This window comes from Panthera tigris, chromosome D3, assembly GCF_018350195.1.
Source record: "Panthera tigris isolate Pti1 chromosome D3, P.tigris_Pti1_mat1.1, whole genome shotgun sequence".
Classification (NCBI taxonomy): domain Eukaryota; kingdom Metazoa; phylum Chordata; class Mammalia; order Carnivora; family Felidae; genus Panthera; species Panthera tigris.
The window spans coordinates 55,381,723-55,397,174 of record NC_056671.1 but is presented as its reverse complement, the minus strand read 5'-3'; the positions used below and the strand labels follow the sequence as shown (position 1 = coordinate 55,397,174).

Below are 15,452 nucleotides of genomic sequence, written 5' to 3'. Positions count from 1 at the left end.
TTTTCTTGAATAGATCATCAATTTTGGAAAGAAGTGGAATTAAATTTTCTGTTTTTACAAATGAATTGCTGGTACAAAAATTAATAAATTTTGTATAGGTTTGCCTTTCCCAAAAACATATTTTTCGGTTGAAGTACTTTAGGTTGAAATACTACATTTTTCTCTTTATGCTGCTTTTATTCTGCAGTGGTTCCCCCCCCTGCCCCCCCCACACAAATACTGTCCATTTAAAATTCTACAAGTTACCTTGTCTCCTTTTTAAAAATACAGTTAGTAACTTAAACACTTTAGAAGATGTTAAAGATTAAACACTTTAGAAGATGTTAAAGAATGCTGCAACCTAAAAGTTCTTAATTTGGGTTATAAACATTTTACTTAAAATTAGAGTGCATTTCTTCAGTAATTGATAAAATCAAAGTTTTGTGGGGTTTTTTGTTTTGTTTTGTGTGTGTGTGTGTTTTGTTTTGTTTTTTTGTTTTTTGCGTTTGTTTTTTTTTTTTGTTTTTTTTGTTTTTTTTTGTTTTTGTTTTTTTTTTTGGCTGAAGGTGTCTTACAAAGTATTTACTCTACCAGATATTTGTTTTTAAATATATGAGTGAACTGAAGAGGAAGAGGTGAGGGCCAAATAGCAGGATCTTCCCCTAAGGTTAAAAAAGGGAGGTTAGGGCTGCAGATGACCACTTTGAAAATTAGCACTTTGTGCTGGAATGAGAGTGGAAATGTATATTTCATGTCTCTTTCCTATCAATAGGGGATGACTGCTTGAGCCCCCAGCCCTGGATTTGTATCCTAGCACAACCTAGTGATTGGAGAAAGTTACTTATATTCCCCATGCCAGCTTTCCTGTATGTAAATTGGGAACAGTAACTGAGCCTGCCCCAGAGAGTTGTTACAAGGGTGAAGGACCTTGCTTACACCTTGCACCATATCAGCGGGGACTGCCTGAGCACAGGGACAGCTTCATGCACAGCAGCAGCTGTTGCTATCACTCGTTCCACTCCCACCTCCCATGCTGTCCTCAGCCTTGTAGTTCTTATTTCATCTACCAGTTTTACTCTTTCATTTTACTCTTTATTTTTCCCTTTTCTGGGGGGGGGTCTCATTCATTTCTCTCCTTCGTAAATTCATTCATTGATTTCTTCAATTCACCGTCACATTTAGTCCCCAGGAATGGCTGAATTTTTCCTTCCCAAAATTTCTCTCACCTGCCCCTTCCCTTCCCCTCTTGTTACAATCGCTCTTATTTAATCTGGATATGCTGTACACGTTACTGTTATAGTAGTTGCTTTAAAGCACTGGTCTGATTTTGTGATTCTCATGTTGAAAACCATTGTAATGGTTTCTCACTACATCTTCAATAACGTATTAACTGAACTGACATCCATGACCACATCGGGTCTACCCCATAATTCTGCTTCATTCTTTTTTTTTGTTTGTTTGCTTCAAATGTTTATTTATTTATTTTGAGAGAGAGAGAGCAAGCAGGGGCGAGGCAGGGAGAAAAAAAGAGAATCTCACGCAGGCTCCGCAATGACAGCATTGACCCCAGTGAGGGGCTCAAACCCACAAACTGTGAGATCATGACCTGAGCCGAAATCAGGGTCAGTCCCTTAACTGACTGAGCCACCCAGGCGCCCCATGTTTCATTCGTATCTGTAACTAACTCCTCTCCTGATTTCTCAACCTTTACTGCATATTAGAATCCCTGAAGATGTTAAAAACTCCCTTGCCCAAGTGCACCCATGATCTATTAAATCACATTCTCTGGAGAAAAGACCTAGGTATCAGAAATTCAAAGTTCACCAGGAGATTTCAATGTGCAGCCAAGATTGGGAACCAGTTTTAGAGCATGTTGGATTTATCATGCTCTACTTGTTACAGTCTCTTTTGACCTACTCATCTAAACTAATGGTAGACTGCAAGCTCCTTCAGGAAGGGAAACAGCTTATGAGTTTTTCTTTGGAATTAGCTAAAGTAATCTATCACAGTATCTTGCACATAGTAGAGGTAATTTCTTAAAAAAAAAATAAAAAGTTTCTTTATCTTGAAAGAAAGATGGAGCATGAGCAGGGGAGGGGCAGAGAGAGAGAGAGAGAGAGAGAGAGAGACACTGAGAGAGAGGGAGAGAGAGGGAGAGAGAGGGAGAGAGAGAGGATCCCAAGCAGGCTCTTGCACCTTCAGCATCAATGCAGAACCCAAGGTGGGGCTTGGACCCACCAACCATGAGATCATGACCTGAGCCAAAACCAAGAGTCTGATGCTCAACTGACTGAGCCACCCGGGCAACCCAGTAGAAGTAATTTCTTAAGCCTTGCCAACACTTTATACTTACTCATACTGCCCCACTCCTGGGCTTTCTGATTGCATCCGCCCTGCAGAATTATATTCCAAGGGAGCACCCTTAGGTAGTTACAGCAAGTTACGCCAAATTTGGGTCCCTTTCCATATTCATAGACTGAATCCTCCTCTTCTTCCATTCCCCCATTGCTTTATCTCAGCATAGGACAACAGACTTGCCAATGGAAAATGAACTTATACAGTCAACTGAGTAGAGTAGGAGCACAAGGGTACCTTTCAGTTTAGGTAGCACTTTGAAAAGTATTGGCAAAATTTCAATTTTTTGCAGATGGTCTCTATAAATTTTTGAGTTTAGGACTCTTGAATATTGAGTGTTGGAACCCTTTTTTTCTTTATTATGTTGTTTTATTTGTTGTTTATAAATTGACAGAGCTTCATACTGCTTTTATTTGTAAATATTTCACTAAAATTGCCATCCCATCAACTTTATCATGATAATTTTGTCATTTAAGATAGCTGTTTGATAACAACTGGACTGAGAAGGACAGGTGAGATCACTATTTTCACTCACTGATTCCTAAACAGTAAATGTGTTATATTGGCCTTAGTTTGAATTGTGTAATATAATTATGCCAGTAGATGTTTTATTTGATATATCAAAAATTTGACTTTCAAATATTTTTCTTTAATGGAACAGAAAATTCTCACAAATTATCTGAATATACTTGAGTGACATATTAGTGTCAATGTCTATGTGTATCTTACCAGAGCTTAATATTGGTGCAAGCAGATATACCCCTCTGTGGAGAATGGGACTCAGGAAGGATTGCAGGAGAGAGATCCCTGAATGGTTGTGTTCCCATCAGTTCTTGTTTAGCTTCACAATGTAATTGGAAATGAGGAATTTCAAAAGAAGTTGAATTTGAAACTTAGGAATAGTGTATTCTAAATAGCTCCTGTAAGGCCAAGAAAAGACATGAAAATCTTTTACGATAGTCTTTTAACATAATGGCATATTGATTTCACTATAATCATGTTAGTATCTCTAAACTTTGTGTCTCTCATTTACCAAATTCACGTTTGCCTTAAATTTTTTTGTGTATGTATGTTATCTGACTGATGGGCTGTTAGTAAGCTAGCAGGAAGTGAAGTAAGGGTGATTCATTTTTGAGCTTAACTATTATCTTCCTTCAATAGCATTTTAGTGTGTTAATATAATACAATTAGGACATTGAATAAACCATAATTTTTTGAGCACAGACTTGCCATCACACATTCCATTTACAAATCTGATTAGTTTTGCTATCATGTTAACTTTAACATAAAATTTTTCCAATAGTACCTATGTTTTATAGCACCCTCAAGTGTTATGTTAGATTAGTTAGTTTTTTGAATTCTTGTTATCTAAGGCTTTTTATGTCAATGGTTGACTACAGGAACTGCGCTATAAAATATTCACTTAATTCGTTAAATATGTCACTCATCTTGAATGACATAAAAACAGTGGTATCCTGGGGCTAGTTTGTACTAATTTAAGAGAGCTAATTGTTACATTTTCAGAAATTTTATAAGCCATTTGTGAAACAGCCATTATTAAACATTAAGGGATATGAACTTAGTAAGCTATTTACTCTGAGAGGTGGTAGAAACTCAAAATGTATCACTGCCTAGTTATGTTATTATTATTCATACTTTTGTTTTTTAAAGCTTATTTATTTTTGGTTTGAGAGAGAGATAGCATGAGTGGGGGAGGGGCCGAGAGAGAGGGAGAGAGAGAATCCCAAGCAGGTTCTGTGACGCCAGCACGGAGCCCGATGCGGGACTTGAACTCATGACACTGTGAGACCATGACCTGAGCTGAAATCAAGAGTCAGACACCTAACTGACTGAGCCACCCAGGCTCCCTATTATTCATATTCTTGAGGTAGCTTTTCTGGTCTATTTTGTGGTATTTTCACCAGACTGCTATGCTGTCGTGCATCTCTTCCTAACTCTGGGCTTGGTGACTTCACACTGGTATCTTGAAATATTCTTCGGTGGAAGTACTTACACCACGGAAATCAGCAAGTACCACACATCAGGGCTGGATTTATTGTTCTGCTTATGGCCATAGTGCTGAAGCTGAAAGAAGTCTCAGTTTAATAAAATTTATACAAGGGAGAAATGATACAACAGTAAAGTACATCCCATGTTAAATTACAAAAGAACTTATTAGGAAGAAGTCTGCAATGAAATTCCATTTGACATTATCATGGTTTGAATAAAATAGCCTGGTTTTGCTGACCAAGAATTGAACACAAGTCAATGAAAGCATTCTGTGAGAATTAGTTGTCTATATGTAATTTACAGTAAAAAGTATTACGTATTTTGCTATTATTTATAAGTTGTATGCTACACATCCTTATGTTATTAAAATTTATAAAAACCTTGTGTATGGGGCGCCTGGGTGGCTCATTCGGTTGAGCATCCGACTTTGACTCAGGTCATGATCTCATGGTCTGGAGTTCGAGCCCCGCGTCGGGCTCTGTGCTGACAGCTCAGAGCCTGGAGCCTGCTTCGGATTCTGTGTCTCCCTCTCTCTGACCCTCACCTGTTCATGCTTTGTCTCTCTCTGTCTCAAAAATAAATAAACATTAAAAAAATTAAAAAAAAAAAACCTTGTGTATACCAACACACTGCTATAAGCCTTGGTGATTTAGCTATTTCCATTTTCACTCTACATTTATGGGTGTGCAGACTGTTAGAATTGTATTGTATGAACTCCTTTTTTGATGTTTTGCCTCTTTGAAATTAAGGGTTTTTTTTAATGTTTATTTATTTTTGAGAGAGAGACAGAGCGTGAGAGGTGGAGGGGCAGAGAGAAGGAGTCACACAACCCGAAGCAGGCTCCAGGCTCTGAGCTGTTAGCACAGAGCCTGACGTGGGGCTTGAACTCACGGACTGTGAGATCATGACCTGAGCTGAAGTGGGACGCTTAACCGACTGAGCCACCCAGGCACCCCTGGCCTCTTTGAAATTAAAACCTGTGTTGTTGCAAATGGTAATAGACAGTATTACGTTAAGTGAAATAAGTCAGATTGAGACGGACAAATGCCATGTAATATCATTCATGTGCAATGTATAAAACAAAAGAAATGAATAAACAAACAAAAAGCAGAATCACCCCTATAAATATGGAGAAAAAACTGGTGGTTGCCAAAGGGAAAGGGGTTGGAGAGATGAGCAAAATGGATGGGGACGAGTTGGGGCAGATACATGTTTCCGGTTATAGAATGGATAAGTTACGGGAATAAAAGGCACAGCATAGGGAATATAGTCAGTGATAGTGGAATAGTGTTGTATGGTGACAGATGGTAGCTACATTTGTGGTGAGCACAGTGTAATGTAGAGTATTTGAATCACCGTGTTGTCCACCTGAAACTAATGTAATATTGTGTGTCAACCATACTCAAAAATTTTTTTAAAATTTAAAAATGCATATTTAAAATACAATAAAATAAAACAAAAAAGAAATTAAAATTCAAAGCTATTGGAGACTGCGTATTTCAAGTGTTTTTGAGGCATAACACACACCGTGTAATTCATCCACGTAAAGTACACAATTTAATGTTTTAGTATATTCACAGGATATAAAACCATCACCACCATCATCTAATTTTAGAACATTTTGTCCCTACTAAAGTCCCTTCTTTGTAACCATTAGCAGTCAGTCCCCATACACTCCTCTTCCTAGTTCAAAGCATCCAATAATCTGCTTCACATCTGTAAATGTCCCTTTTCTGGACACTTCTTATAAAACGAATCAAGTAATAGGTGTCTTTTGTTGTGTCTGGCTTCTTTAATTTAGCTTTATATCTTCAAATTTCATCCATGGCATAGCATGGATCAATACTTTATCCCTTTTTATGTCAGAATAATATTTCTTAGAATGCTTATACCACATTTTGTTTATATATTCAGTTCAGAGGCATTTTATTATCTCTATTTTTTTGCTGTAATGGATATGCTGCTGGATTTTGTACACTTTATTTTCTGTGGGCCTATGTTTTAATTTCTCTTGAATATATGTGTGTACTAAGGGCTTTTTCAGTCATCTGGTAAATCTGTTAAATTTTCAAGTTCCTGTCAGACTTTCCAAAGCACCTGCATCACTTTGCATTTCCACCAGCAATGCATGAGAGTTCCAAGTTCTCCATATCTTTGCCTATACTTATGTTTGATTATAGCAATCCTAGTCAATGTGAAGTAGTATCTCATTGAAATTTTTATTTATGTTTCCCTGATTACTAATTCTGTCGATCATTTCTTCTTGTGCTTACTTGCCATTGGAACATCTTCTTTGGGGAAATGTTTATTCAAAATCTTTACAATTTTTTTTGTTTTAGGTATACAACATAATGATTATGGTGTAGATATATAATGATTATATGATTACAATGATTATATGTAATGAGACATATATCAAAATGATCACCACAATAGGTCTGGTTAATATCCACCGCCACCCATAGTTACAACTCTTTTTTTATGATAGGAACTTTTAAGATCTTAGCAATTTCAAAAATGTAATACAATATTATTATCTATAGTAACCATGCAATATATTATATCCCCAGGATTTATTTATTTTATAGCTAGAAGTTTATACCTTCAAAATTTTGACCATCTTTACCCATTTAATCCACATCCTACTTCCTGACCCTGGTAACCACCAGTCTGTTCTTTGTATCTATGAGTTTGGTTTTTTGTTTGTTTGCTTGTTTTTTTACATTCCATATGTAAGTTAAATCATATGGTATTTGTCTTTGTCTTATTTCTCTTAGCATAGTATCCTCAAGAACCATCCATGTTGTTGCAAATAGCAGGATTTCCCTTTTTTTTTGTGGCTGAAAAATATTCTATGTGTGTGTGTGTATAATACCACAATTATGTGGTAGCACAAAATGTGGCTTATATACATATGACCACATTTTCTTTATCCATTTGTCCATCAACAGATAGATACTTAGGTTGCTTTCATGACTATTTTCTCCCAACATTCATAGCTATTGTAATGAAAATGAGGGTGCATGTATCTTTTTGAGTTAGTGTTTTTGTTACCTTTGGATAAACCCAAAACTGGAATTGCTGGATCATATGGTAGTTCTATTTTGAACTTTTTGAGGAATATCCATACCATAGTGTTTTTCATAGTTCTGCACCAGTTTACATTCCCGCCAGCAGAGTGCAAGGGATCACTGTTCTCCACATCCTCACCAACATTTGTTATTTCTTGTCCTTTTGATAGTAGTTATTCAAACGTGTATGAAGTGATATCTCATTGTGGTTTTGATTTGCATTTACTTGATGATTAGTGATGTTGAGTACCTTTTCATGTACCTGTTGTCTGTTTGGGTGTCTTTGGAAATGATGATTCAGATCCTTTACCTATTTTTGTAATTGGAATGTTTGTATTTTTAGCTATTGAGTTGAATGTGTCCTCTATATCTTTTGGCTATTAACCCCTTATCGGATATATGATTTTCAAACATGTTCTCCCAGTTCTGTGGGTTGTTATTTCACTTTTTTGATGGTACCATATTCAGCATAAAAATTTTTTTTAAATTTTAATACAGTTCAATTAATTTTTCTTTTGTTGCTTTTACTTTTGATTTTATAACTTGGATGACTTTGCCTTACCTAAGTTTAAAAACATTTATTTCTCTGTATGGTTTATTTTTTAAAGAATTTTAAGTTTTAGCTTCTACATTTAGGTCTATGGTTCATTTTGACTTAATTTTTTTGTATGGTGTGAGGTCGGGATTCCATGTCATTCTTTTGCATGTGGGTATCCAGTTGTTCCAGTACCATTTGTTGAAAAGACTATTTTTTCCCTGCTGCATTGTTTTGCCACTCCTATTTAAAATGAATTGAAAATGACTGTAAGGGTTTATTTCTGGAATCTCAATTCTGTCCCATTGATCTATATATCTATTCTCATGCCCAGTACCATGTTGTCTATTATGTAAGATTTATAGTAAGTTTGAAGTCAAGAAGTGTGAGACTTCCAAATTTCTTCTTTTCAAATATTATTTTGGCTATTCTAAGTAACTTGCATTTATATATAAACTTTGACTTGTCAATTTCTGCAAAAAATTAGCCAGAATTTTTAAATGGGGATTAAACTGAATTTGTAAATAAGTTTTTGGAATATTACCATCTTAACAATATCAAGCCTCTGCTCTGTGAGCATAGGCTATTTTTCCATTTATTTGGGTCATTAGAAGTTTTTATAACAATGTTTTGTATCTTTCAATGTATGAGGCTTGCACTTTTTTTTTAACTTTTTGTCTAAATTTATGTCTTGTATTCTAATTTTTAGATGCCATTGTAAATGAAATGATTTTCCAAATTCATTTTTGGGTTTTTTATTGCTAATGAACAGAAATGCAATTGATTTTTATATATTACTTGTAAACCTCAAATTTGCTGAACTCACTTATTAATTCTAACAGTTATTTGGTGGATTCCACAGAGTTTCCTATATACCAGATCATGTCATATACAAATAGAGATAGTTTTTTCTTCCTTCTTTTCAATCTAGGTGAACTTTCTTTCTTTCTTTCCTTCCTTCCTTCCTCCTTTCCTTTTCCTTTTTATTTCTTTTTCTCTTTCCCTTTCCCTTTTTCTTTCCCTTTTTCTTTTTCTTTTTCTTGTTGTTTTCCTTTTCCTTTTCCTTTTTCTTTATTTTGCCTAATTGTACCTCCAGTAAAATATTAACTAGCAGTGGCTAGAGCAGACATTCTTGTTTTGCTCCTATTCATAGTGGGAAAGCATTCAATCTTTCATTGTTAAATATTGGTCATGGGATTTTTATAGATGCCCTTTATCATGAGAAAATTTCTTTCTAGTTTATTAAGAGTTTTTCTCAGGAAAGTATGTTGGTTTTTGTCAAATGCTTTTTCTGCATCTATTGAAGTGATCGTATGCTTTTTGTCCATTATTCTTTAATATGGTGTATTACATTAATTAATTTGGGGGGCACCTGGATGGCTCAGTCAGTTAAACATCTGAATGTTGATTTAGGCTCAGATCATGATCTCGGCTCAGGTCATGATCTCACAGTTCATGAGATGGAGCCCTGTGTTGGACTCTATGCTGACAGCACGGAGCCTGCTTGGGATTCACTCTCTCTCCCTCTTTCTCTGCCCCTCCCCAGCTCCCACTTGCACACACTCTCAGAATAAATGTATAAACTTTAATTAATTTTTATATGTTAAACCAATCTTGCGTACCTGGGATTGTCCTACTTGGTTATGGCAATTTTGAGTTTTAATGAGTGTGGGTGTAAATTGAACTTCATCACAATTGCAAGCAGATCCATATGACAGAAGGTTAATAGGTGATTTCCCTTCCCCAATGCATGTGATTTCAATGTTATCTTGATTAACACTGATTTCTTGAAAGTATACTGTTAACCACTGATGGTGAAGCATTTCCTATATATGTTCCCATAGCGCAATTTGTACCTTCTGTACTCTAATTCTGTACTCTAATTCATACAACCTGTAGTTATATGATAGCCACCTAAAAATTTCAAGTCTTAATCCCTGAATTTTGTAAATGTTACCTTGTTTAGAAAAAGAGTCTTCATAGATGCAATTAAGTTAAGGATAGCGAGTGAAGAGGTTACCCTGGATTATCTGGTTAGACCTAAATGCCTTCAGATAAAATGAGTCATTAGGAGAAAGAGACACACAAGGAGAGACACATCAAAAAGAAGAAGGCAATGTGACATGGCCTCAAGGCATGGAATGCTAGCAGCCACAAGACTGGAAGAGACCAAGAATGGATTCTCCTGTAGAACTGCCCGAGGGGGTGCAGCTCTGCCACCATCTTTGAATTTGGACGTCTGGCCTCCAGGCCTATGAGGAAATAAATTCTCTTGTTTTAAGCCTCCTATTTGTACTAATTTATTACCAAAGTCACAGGAAATCAGTATACACCTCTAACAATTATTTGATATTTTTTTTCTGTACTAGACTGTGAACTCCACAAAGACCTTGGTCATCTGTCTCATACACATTGGTAATTTTAGTGCCTAGTAGAAGGCTTGGCGATGTATTTGGTCTTTCTGGGATAATTGTTGAAGGAGCGAGTAAGTAGGCTGTGATTCCTACGTCGCTCATATTTTATTAACTGTATACAGTCACTATGTTTCTGATTATCCAGCAAAGGAAACGAGAGGAAACTGTAAGTTTTATGAGTTGGAGAAAAGACAAAATTTTATGTGTGTTTTTGCTGGTGGGAAGAGCTAAAATTTGGATATCTAGCCTAGGAACAGTGGATGTTCTCTGAGGAGTGGGTGTAAGTTGGATTGATTGATTACTACCTCAGTTTTTCGGGGTAGTTACGGCCATGCTTCATGCAGTTTCTCTGTACTTTCACTACATATGCTGGTTTTGTATCACAAGACAATAAGGGATTATCCATGAGACCCAGTATAGAAGAAGAGATGGCTTAAGATGTTAAAGGAGATAAGTGAGAAAGATATAAACCTAATGAGGAATCACCTGCATTCTAGGTAACTGTGGAGGAGTGCTTCAAATTTAACAGATTGTGAAATACACAGTCCACATATATTTGAATATATATGTATTTGAATATATATGTAGTTATTTAAATATATACGTATAGTTATTTAAATATACCATTTGACTCATTGACTGCATAATAATTTAGCTCAGATTAATCATTCTCTTATGCTGTATACCAACATTAATGCCTACATCATGTTATTTCAGATTATGCCTCGGGGTCCACGTAAGAACATTGTGTGTGTATGCATGTGTGTGCATGTCTGTGTTTGCAAATAGAAAACGCTTTCATATAAGATTAAATGTCTTTCTTGTCTAATTCCTAATTTCTTATTCTTTTCTTATGAATTTCTTACTTCTCATCATTTATGGGAGCTTTTTGCTACACTTTGTACCACCATGGCTTTTACCCTGTGTGAATTCCCACTCACATCAAATTGTGTTTCTTCCAAGAAGCTATCTCAGCCGGAGGTGATACCTTTATTCTTTCAACTCCTATAGTATGTTGTTTACATTTTTATCCCAATCATTAAAATGACAAGAGCTGCTATTTGTCAAGTGTTCACTATATGCCAACCAATTGGCTCACATCCTTTTCCTTTGTTACTTCATTTGATTACAATTCTGTGAAGCGGCCTCTATTATCTCTGTTTTCCAATTGAGAAAACTGAAATTTGAGAAGAGTGAAATTTAGGGGAATTTCAGTGATTTGCACAAAACATCCAATTTCTGAGTGGAGGGTCCAAAGTTCACACCTAGACTATCTCTAGAGCTTCCATTTTTAACTTGAACACTTAGTGCCCCTTAGTCTAATCTTAAATTATATGGTGTTTAAGGTTAGGGCTTTCATATTATTTCTTTTATTTCTCTAATAACAGCTTCCAGTACCCAGCAACTCAATAAAATTGATTGGATGAATGAATCAATATTTAGAATGAAATTATTGTAATAAAAATTACTAAGCCTTAAAATATGTTTTAGAATAATTTAAGAATGTTATGCTGATGGCAACAAATAAGTCATTATAAAACTTAAAAGATGTTATTTATGGGTAAGCATGATCACTATGCCAGATATCTTTTTTCATATTTCTTAAAGTTCTATATGTGAATGTGTGAAATTATGCAATATTCACTCACAAGTTTTTAAAGTTTCCTATCAGATGATTTGGCTCAGTTTATCAAAATGTTTTTGTTTAATTACCTCTTTGTGGTGAATATATATTTCTTTATTAATTTTGTGTATTTTATTTATTTATTTATTTTTTGGTTTTGTTTCCAGGATGGTGTAGGGGTAGATGAGAAGCTGTCTTTGCGGCGGGTAGCTGTGGTTGAAGATTTCTTTGACATTATCTATTCGATGCATGTGGAAACAGGGCCAAATGGAGAACAAATTCGGAAACATGCTGGACAAAAGAGAACTTACAAAGCAGTAAGTTAAAAAAAAACAAAAAAAACACAGAAAATAGAAAGGCATGCATTTTGGAATTTGATATTATGTATGTTTGTTGAAATGGTTTAAATATTTATAAATAGTCTATCTTTAATATAAATTAGACCATATCATGGTCACACCCAACATGTAAACTATTATTATTACTGATTCTGTTTTGGTCGTATATTCACTAAGTCTGTTGCATTTAAATCTGTCTCTAGCACTCTCATTTTGTTTTCTTTAAATATACGTAAAATGTGGTAGTCCCAGTCAAATGCCCACAAATGGAAAGATATATTTGTGTTACATATTCAATACATAATATATATTCAGATCATAAATATATGATATATGGACTGGGTCATATGAACTTTTGTACTACCACTATAGTCTTAACATTCCTTCCTTTCAAATCATATTGTGTATTATAAGTATTTCCATTTAATACTTATATTCACATGGATAAGAAAATTTGATGTACTTTTCTTGTGTCACCTTATATTAAATACATTTGTCCTGAAGAATATGCATTTCTAAATTTTCCAGAGTAGAGGATTAAAATATATGTGTTGTTTTCATAGGTCCAATGCCCTTGAACATTTTAAAATGAAAATAGACAATTATGTATATCGTAAATTATGTGGAAAATAGATTTAATTAATTGTTAGATATTGAAATATTTTCAAAATGGAGTTATATATTATTTCTAAAGTTTCTAATTATATATACAGTTTGACCTAGACATTTTAATCTAGCTTTTATTTAATCAAACATTTTATGAAATCATCTTATAGATATTTCATCCTTTCTGGGAAAATTGAACAGTAAATTATTCTTTTCCAATATGAGCAAAGTATACATCAGAAGTGTTTTATCAGCAATCAAAAATAATATCCTTTTTTAGAATTCTTATTGAACTTTGCTTTTGGCTACCTTTTTATTGACTGTTTTCAGCTATATTGATACACAATATCAGTCTGGATCCATTTTTTTTTCAGATACAGAAAAATGTGTGAAATGCTCAAAGTTTCAAATACAGGTACATATGTTTGAAAATTAGCTACTGAGCATAAGAAATAGCTTCTTTTCCATAACTATTTTTTGCTATATTTCCAGGGTCATATTGAATCTTTGTAGTTGCATAATAACCCCTAATACATGTTGTATTTATCTCTCCTTCTCTATGGTTTTGTTTCTTGGCTGTTTCCAAATTGCATGGTTTGTGGGCAGGCACTATTGTAAGTTTCCTTACATAATTCTGCCACATAAACTTTCTTTTGACTTACATATCCTAGGAGACATTCTTATCATGACTAATGACAATGGCCTAGCTTCTTAAAATATTTTTATGTAGACTAATATTACTGAACATACTCATTTTGCTTGTCTCCTAAGCCAGGGTTTTATCTTTGGATATTGGATATTAACAGGAAAAAATATACATCGATCTACTAATATCACTAACTGTGTACCCTTAAGATAATGCATTTTCATGAAATAGCTACCTGAACTTGATAGAACTTCGTACGGTAGGAATGCATAAGTTCAGTTGTGAAATGGAAACAAACGTGTCAACAAAAAAGTGGCTTCATTGTAAGTAGTAGTGTGGCAGCCAAATCCGTTTAGGTGCCAAAAGCAATTTAATATGATTTAATCTTTGAAGTGTATTTATTAGACACCTTTAATTGAAACGGAAACATGATGTAGACCCAACTCTCACCGTTTTCTTAGATGAAATGTAGGGAATGTGATCCCTTGCCATGATTCTTGCTAGACACTTCCAATAAATTGGTAAACATGTTTCCAACATGTATTATTTTGCATTAACATTATGAAGATATTGTATGCATTTTGGGGTGGAAATACCAACTTTGGACATATAAGTAGCACTGAAACATCATCCATTCCCTCTTGAGAACATCCTATTTGAAGATCCTTTCCCAAGTTTATTTTTAATTTCCACATCTAAGATATTTTCACCCTTCACTAATATCATGAAGATTCTTCTCGGCATAATCTTTTACCTCCTGCTTTCTCTTAATTGAATCCTAATTAGGAAAGATTTCCATTTTATAGAGTAATAATACATCATAGAACAAAAAGAACCACTGCAATGCCAGCAAAACTGTGCATATCACTCTATAATAAATTAAGTCTAATGTTAAAATTTAATATAAATGTTCAACTAACAGGGCATAAAACTAAATGCAATTTGAAATGGAATGGTTTAGTGGTACTAGGGCCCTACACTGTTGGGTCAGTGTTTAATTCTCAAGACTAATGCTAGAATTGGCTAGTCATTGGTAGAATTAGCTAGATATCAATTGCAATTACAATGGTTCCCATTAAGTTTAAGATTTTTTTCTACTTCTAACACATTAGTCATAGCGCATGCATGATTATGTTTATTGACCTTTTTTCTCCCTTTTGCTACATGGCCAAGAAATCATACTTATACAACTAATCATTAAAGCGTTTCATATTGTTTTAATAATATTATCAATAGATTTAGTGATCATTTTATTTACTTTGCCTTTTTTGCAAATCTTTCTATGTTTTCACTCTGCAGGAAATGGTGGTCCTTTAATATTGGATTAACTTTTGAATGCTATTTGTTTTTATCTATCTGCGGTATTGTCATTCCTTGAAATATCTAGGCATTATACAACTTAACTGTTATCACAATCTGACCTGATTATAGATAAAATTGGAGGGTATGTGTCCTACTCATGAGCTCTTTTTAAAAATCCACATAAAATGACACATTTTAGGAATATGTAAAGGCTATCATAATTATTTTGTTCAGTCATTGGGGAATTCTACTGTCTTTTAGGTCTTTGCTTTTTTTCTGCATTTTTCCTTGCATATATGTGAACTATTACTGCTGCATTAAATGTATTTCCTTCCTTATATTTGACGATAGTCAACTCTTGATTATCTGTATTAACAGAATGGAGAGGAGGAATGGCTCATTTAAATATCACTTACATTTGAATTGAAGATAAATCTTAGTACTGAAAATTGAATGTTAAGTGTGCTTAGTAATTTGGAAGTTTACTCCAAAATTAATGACGTAACATTATAAGAAATAATTGTGAGATGTCTAGTCTTCTAGTACTTAGTTCTTCCCAACTTCTGCCCGCA

General features: G+C 34.4%; 1 protein-coding gene across 5 annotated transcripts in view; it reads left to right on the top strand.

Moving 5' to 3' along the window:
* NOL4 (nucleolar protein 4) overlaps positions 1-15,452 on the top strand; it is a 426,345-nt gene that overhangs the window by 80,328 nt on the left and 330,565 nt on the right. For 2 of the 5 annotated variants that reach the window (XM_042962708.1, XM_042962707.1), the window contains exons 1-2: positions 12,227-12,305; positions 13,307-13,347. Coding sequence is in view for 3 of the 5 variants with exons in the window: in XM_042962709.1 (XP_042818643.1) it covers positions 12,156-12,305; positions 13,285-13,347 (213 nt within the window). In the remaining 2 variants the exon portion in view is untranslated. Of the gene's footprint in view, positions 1-12,155; positions 12,306-13,284; positions 13,348-15,452 lie in introns of those variants that run through there. The other 3 variants (XM_042962703.1, XM_042962702.1, XM_042962709.1) reach the window with 2 other exon arrangements.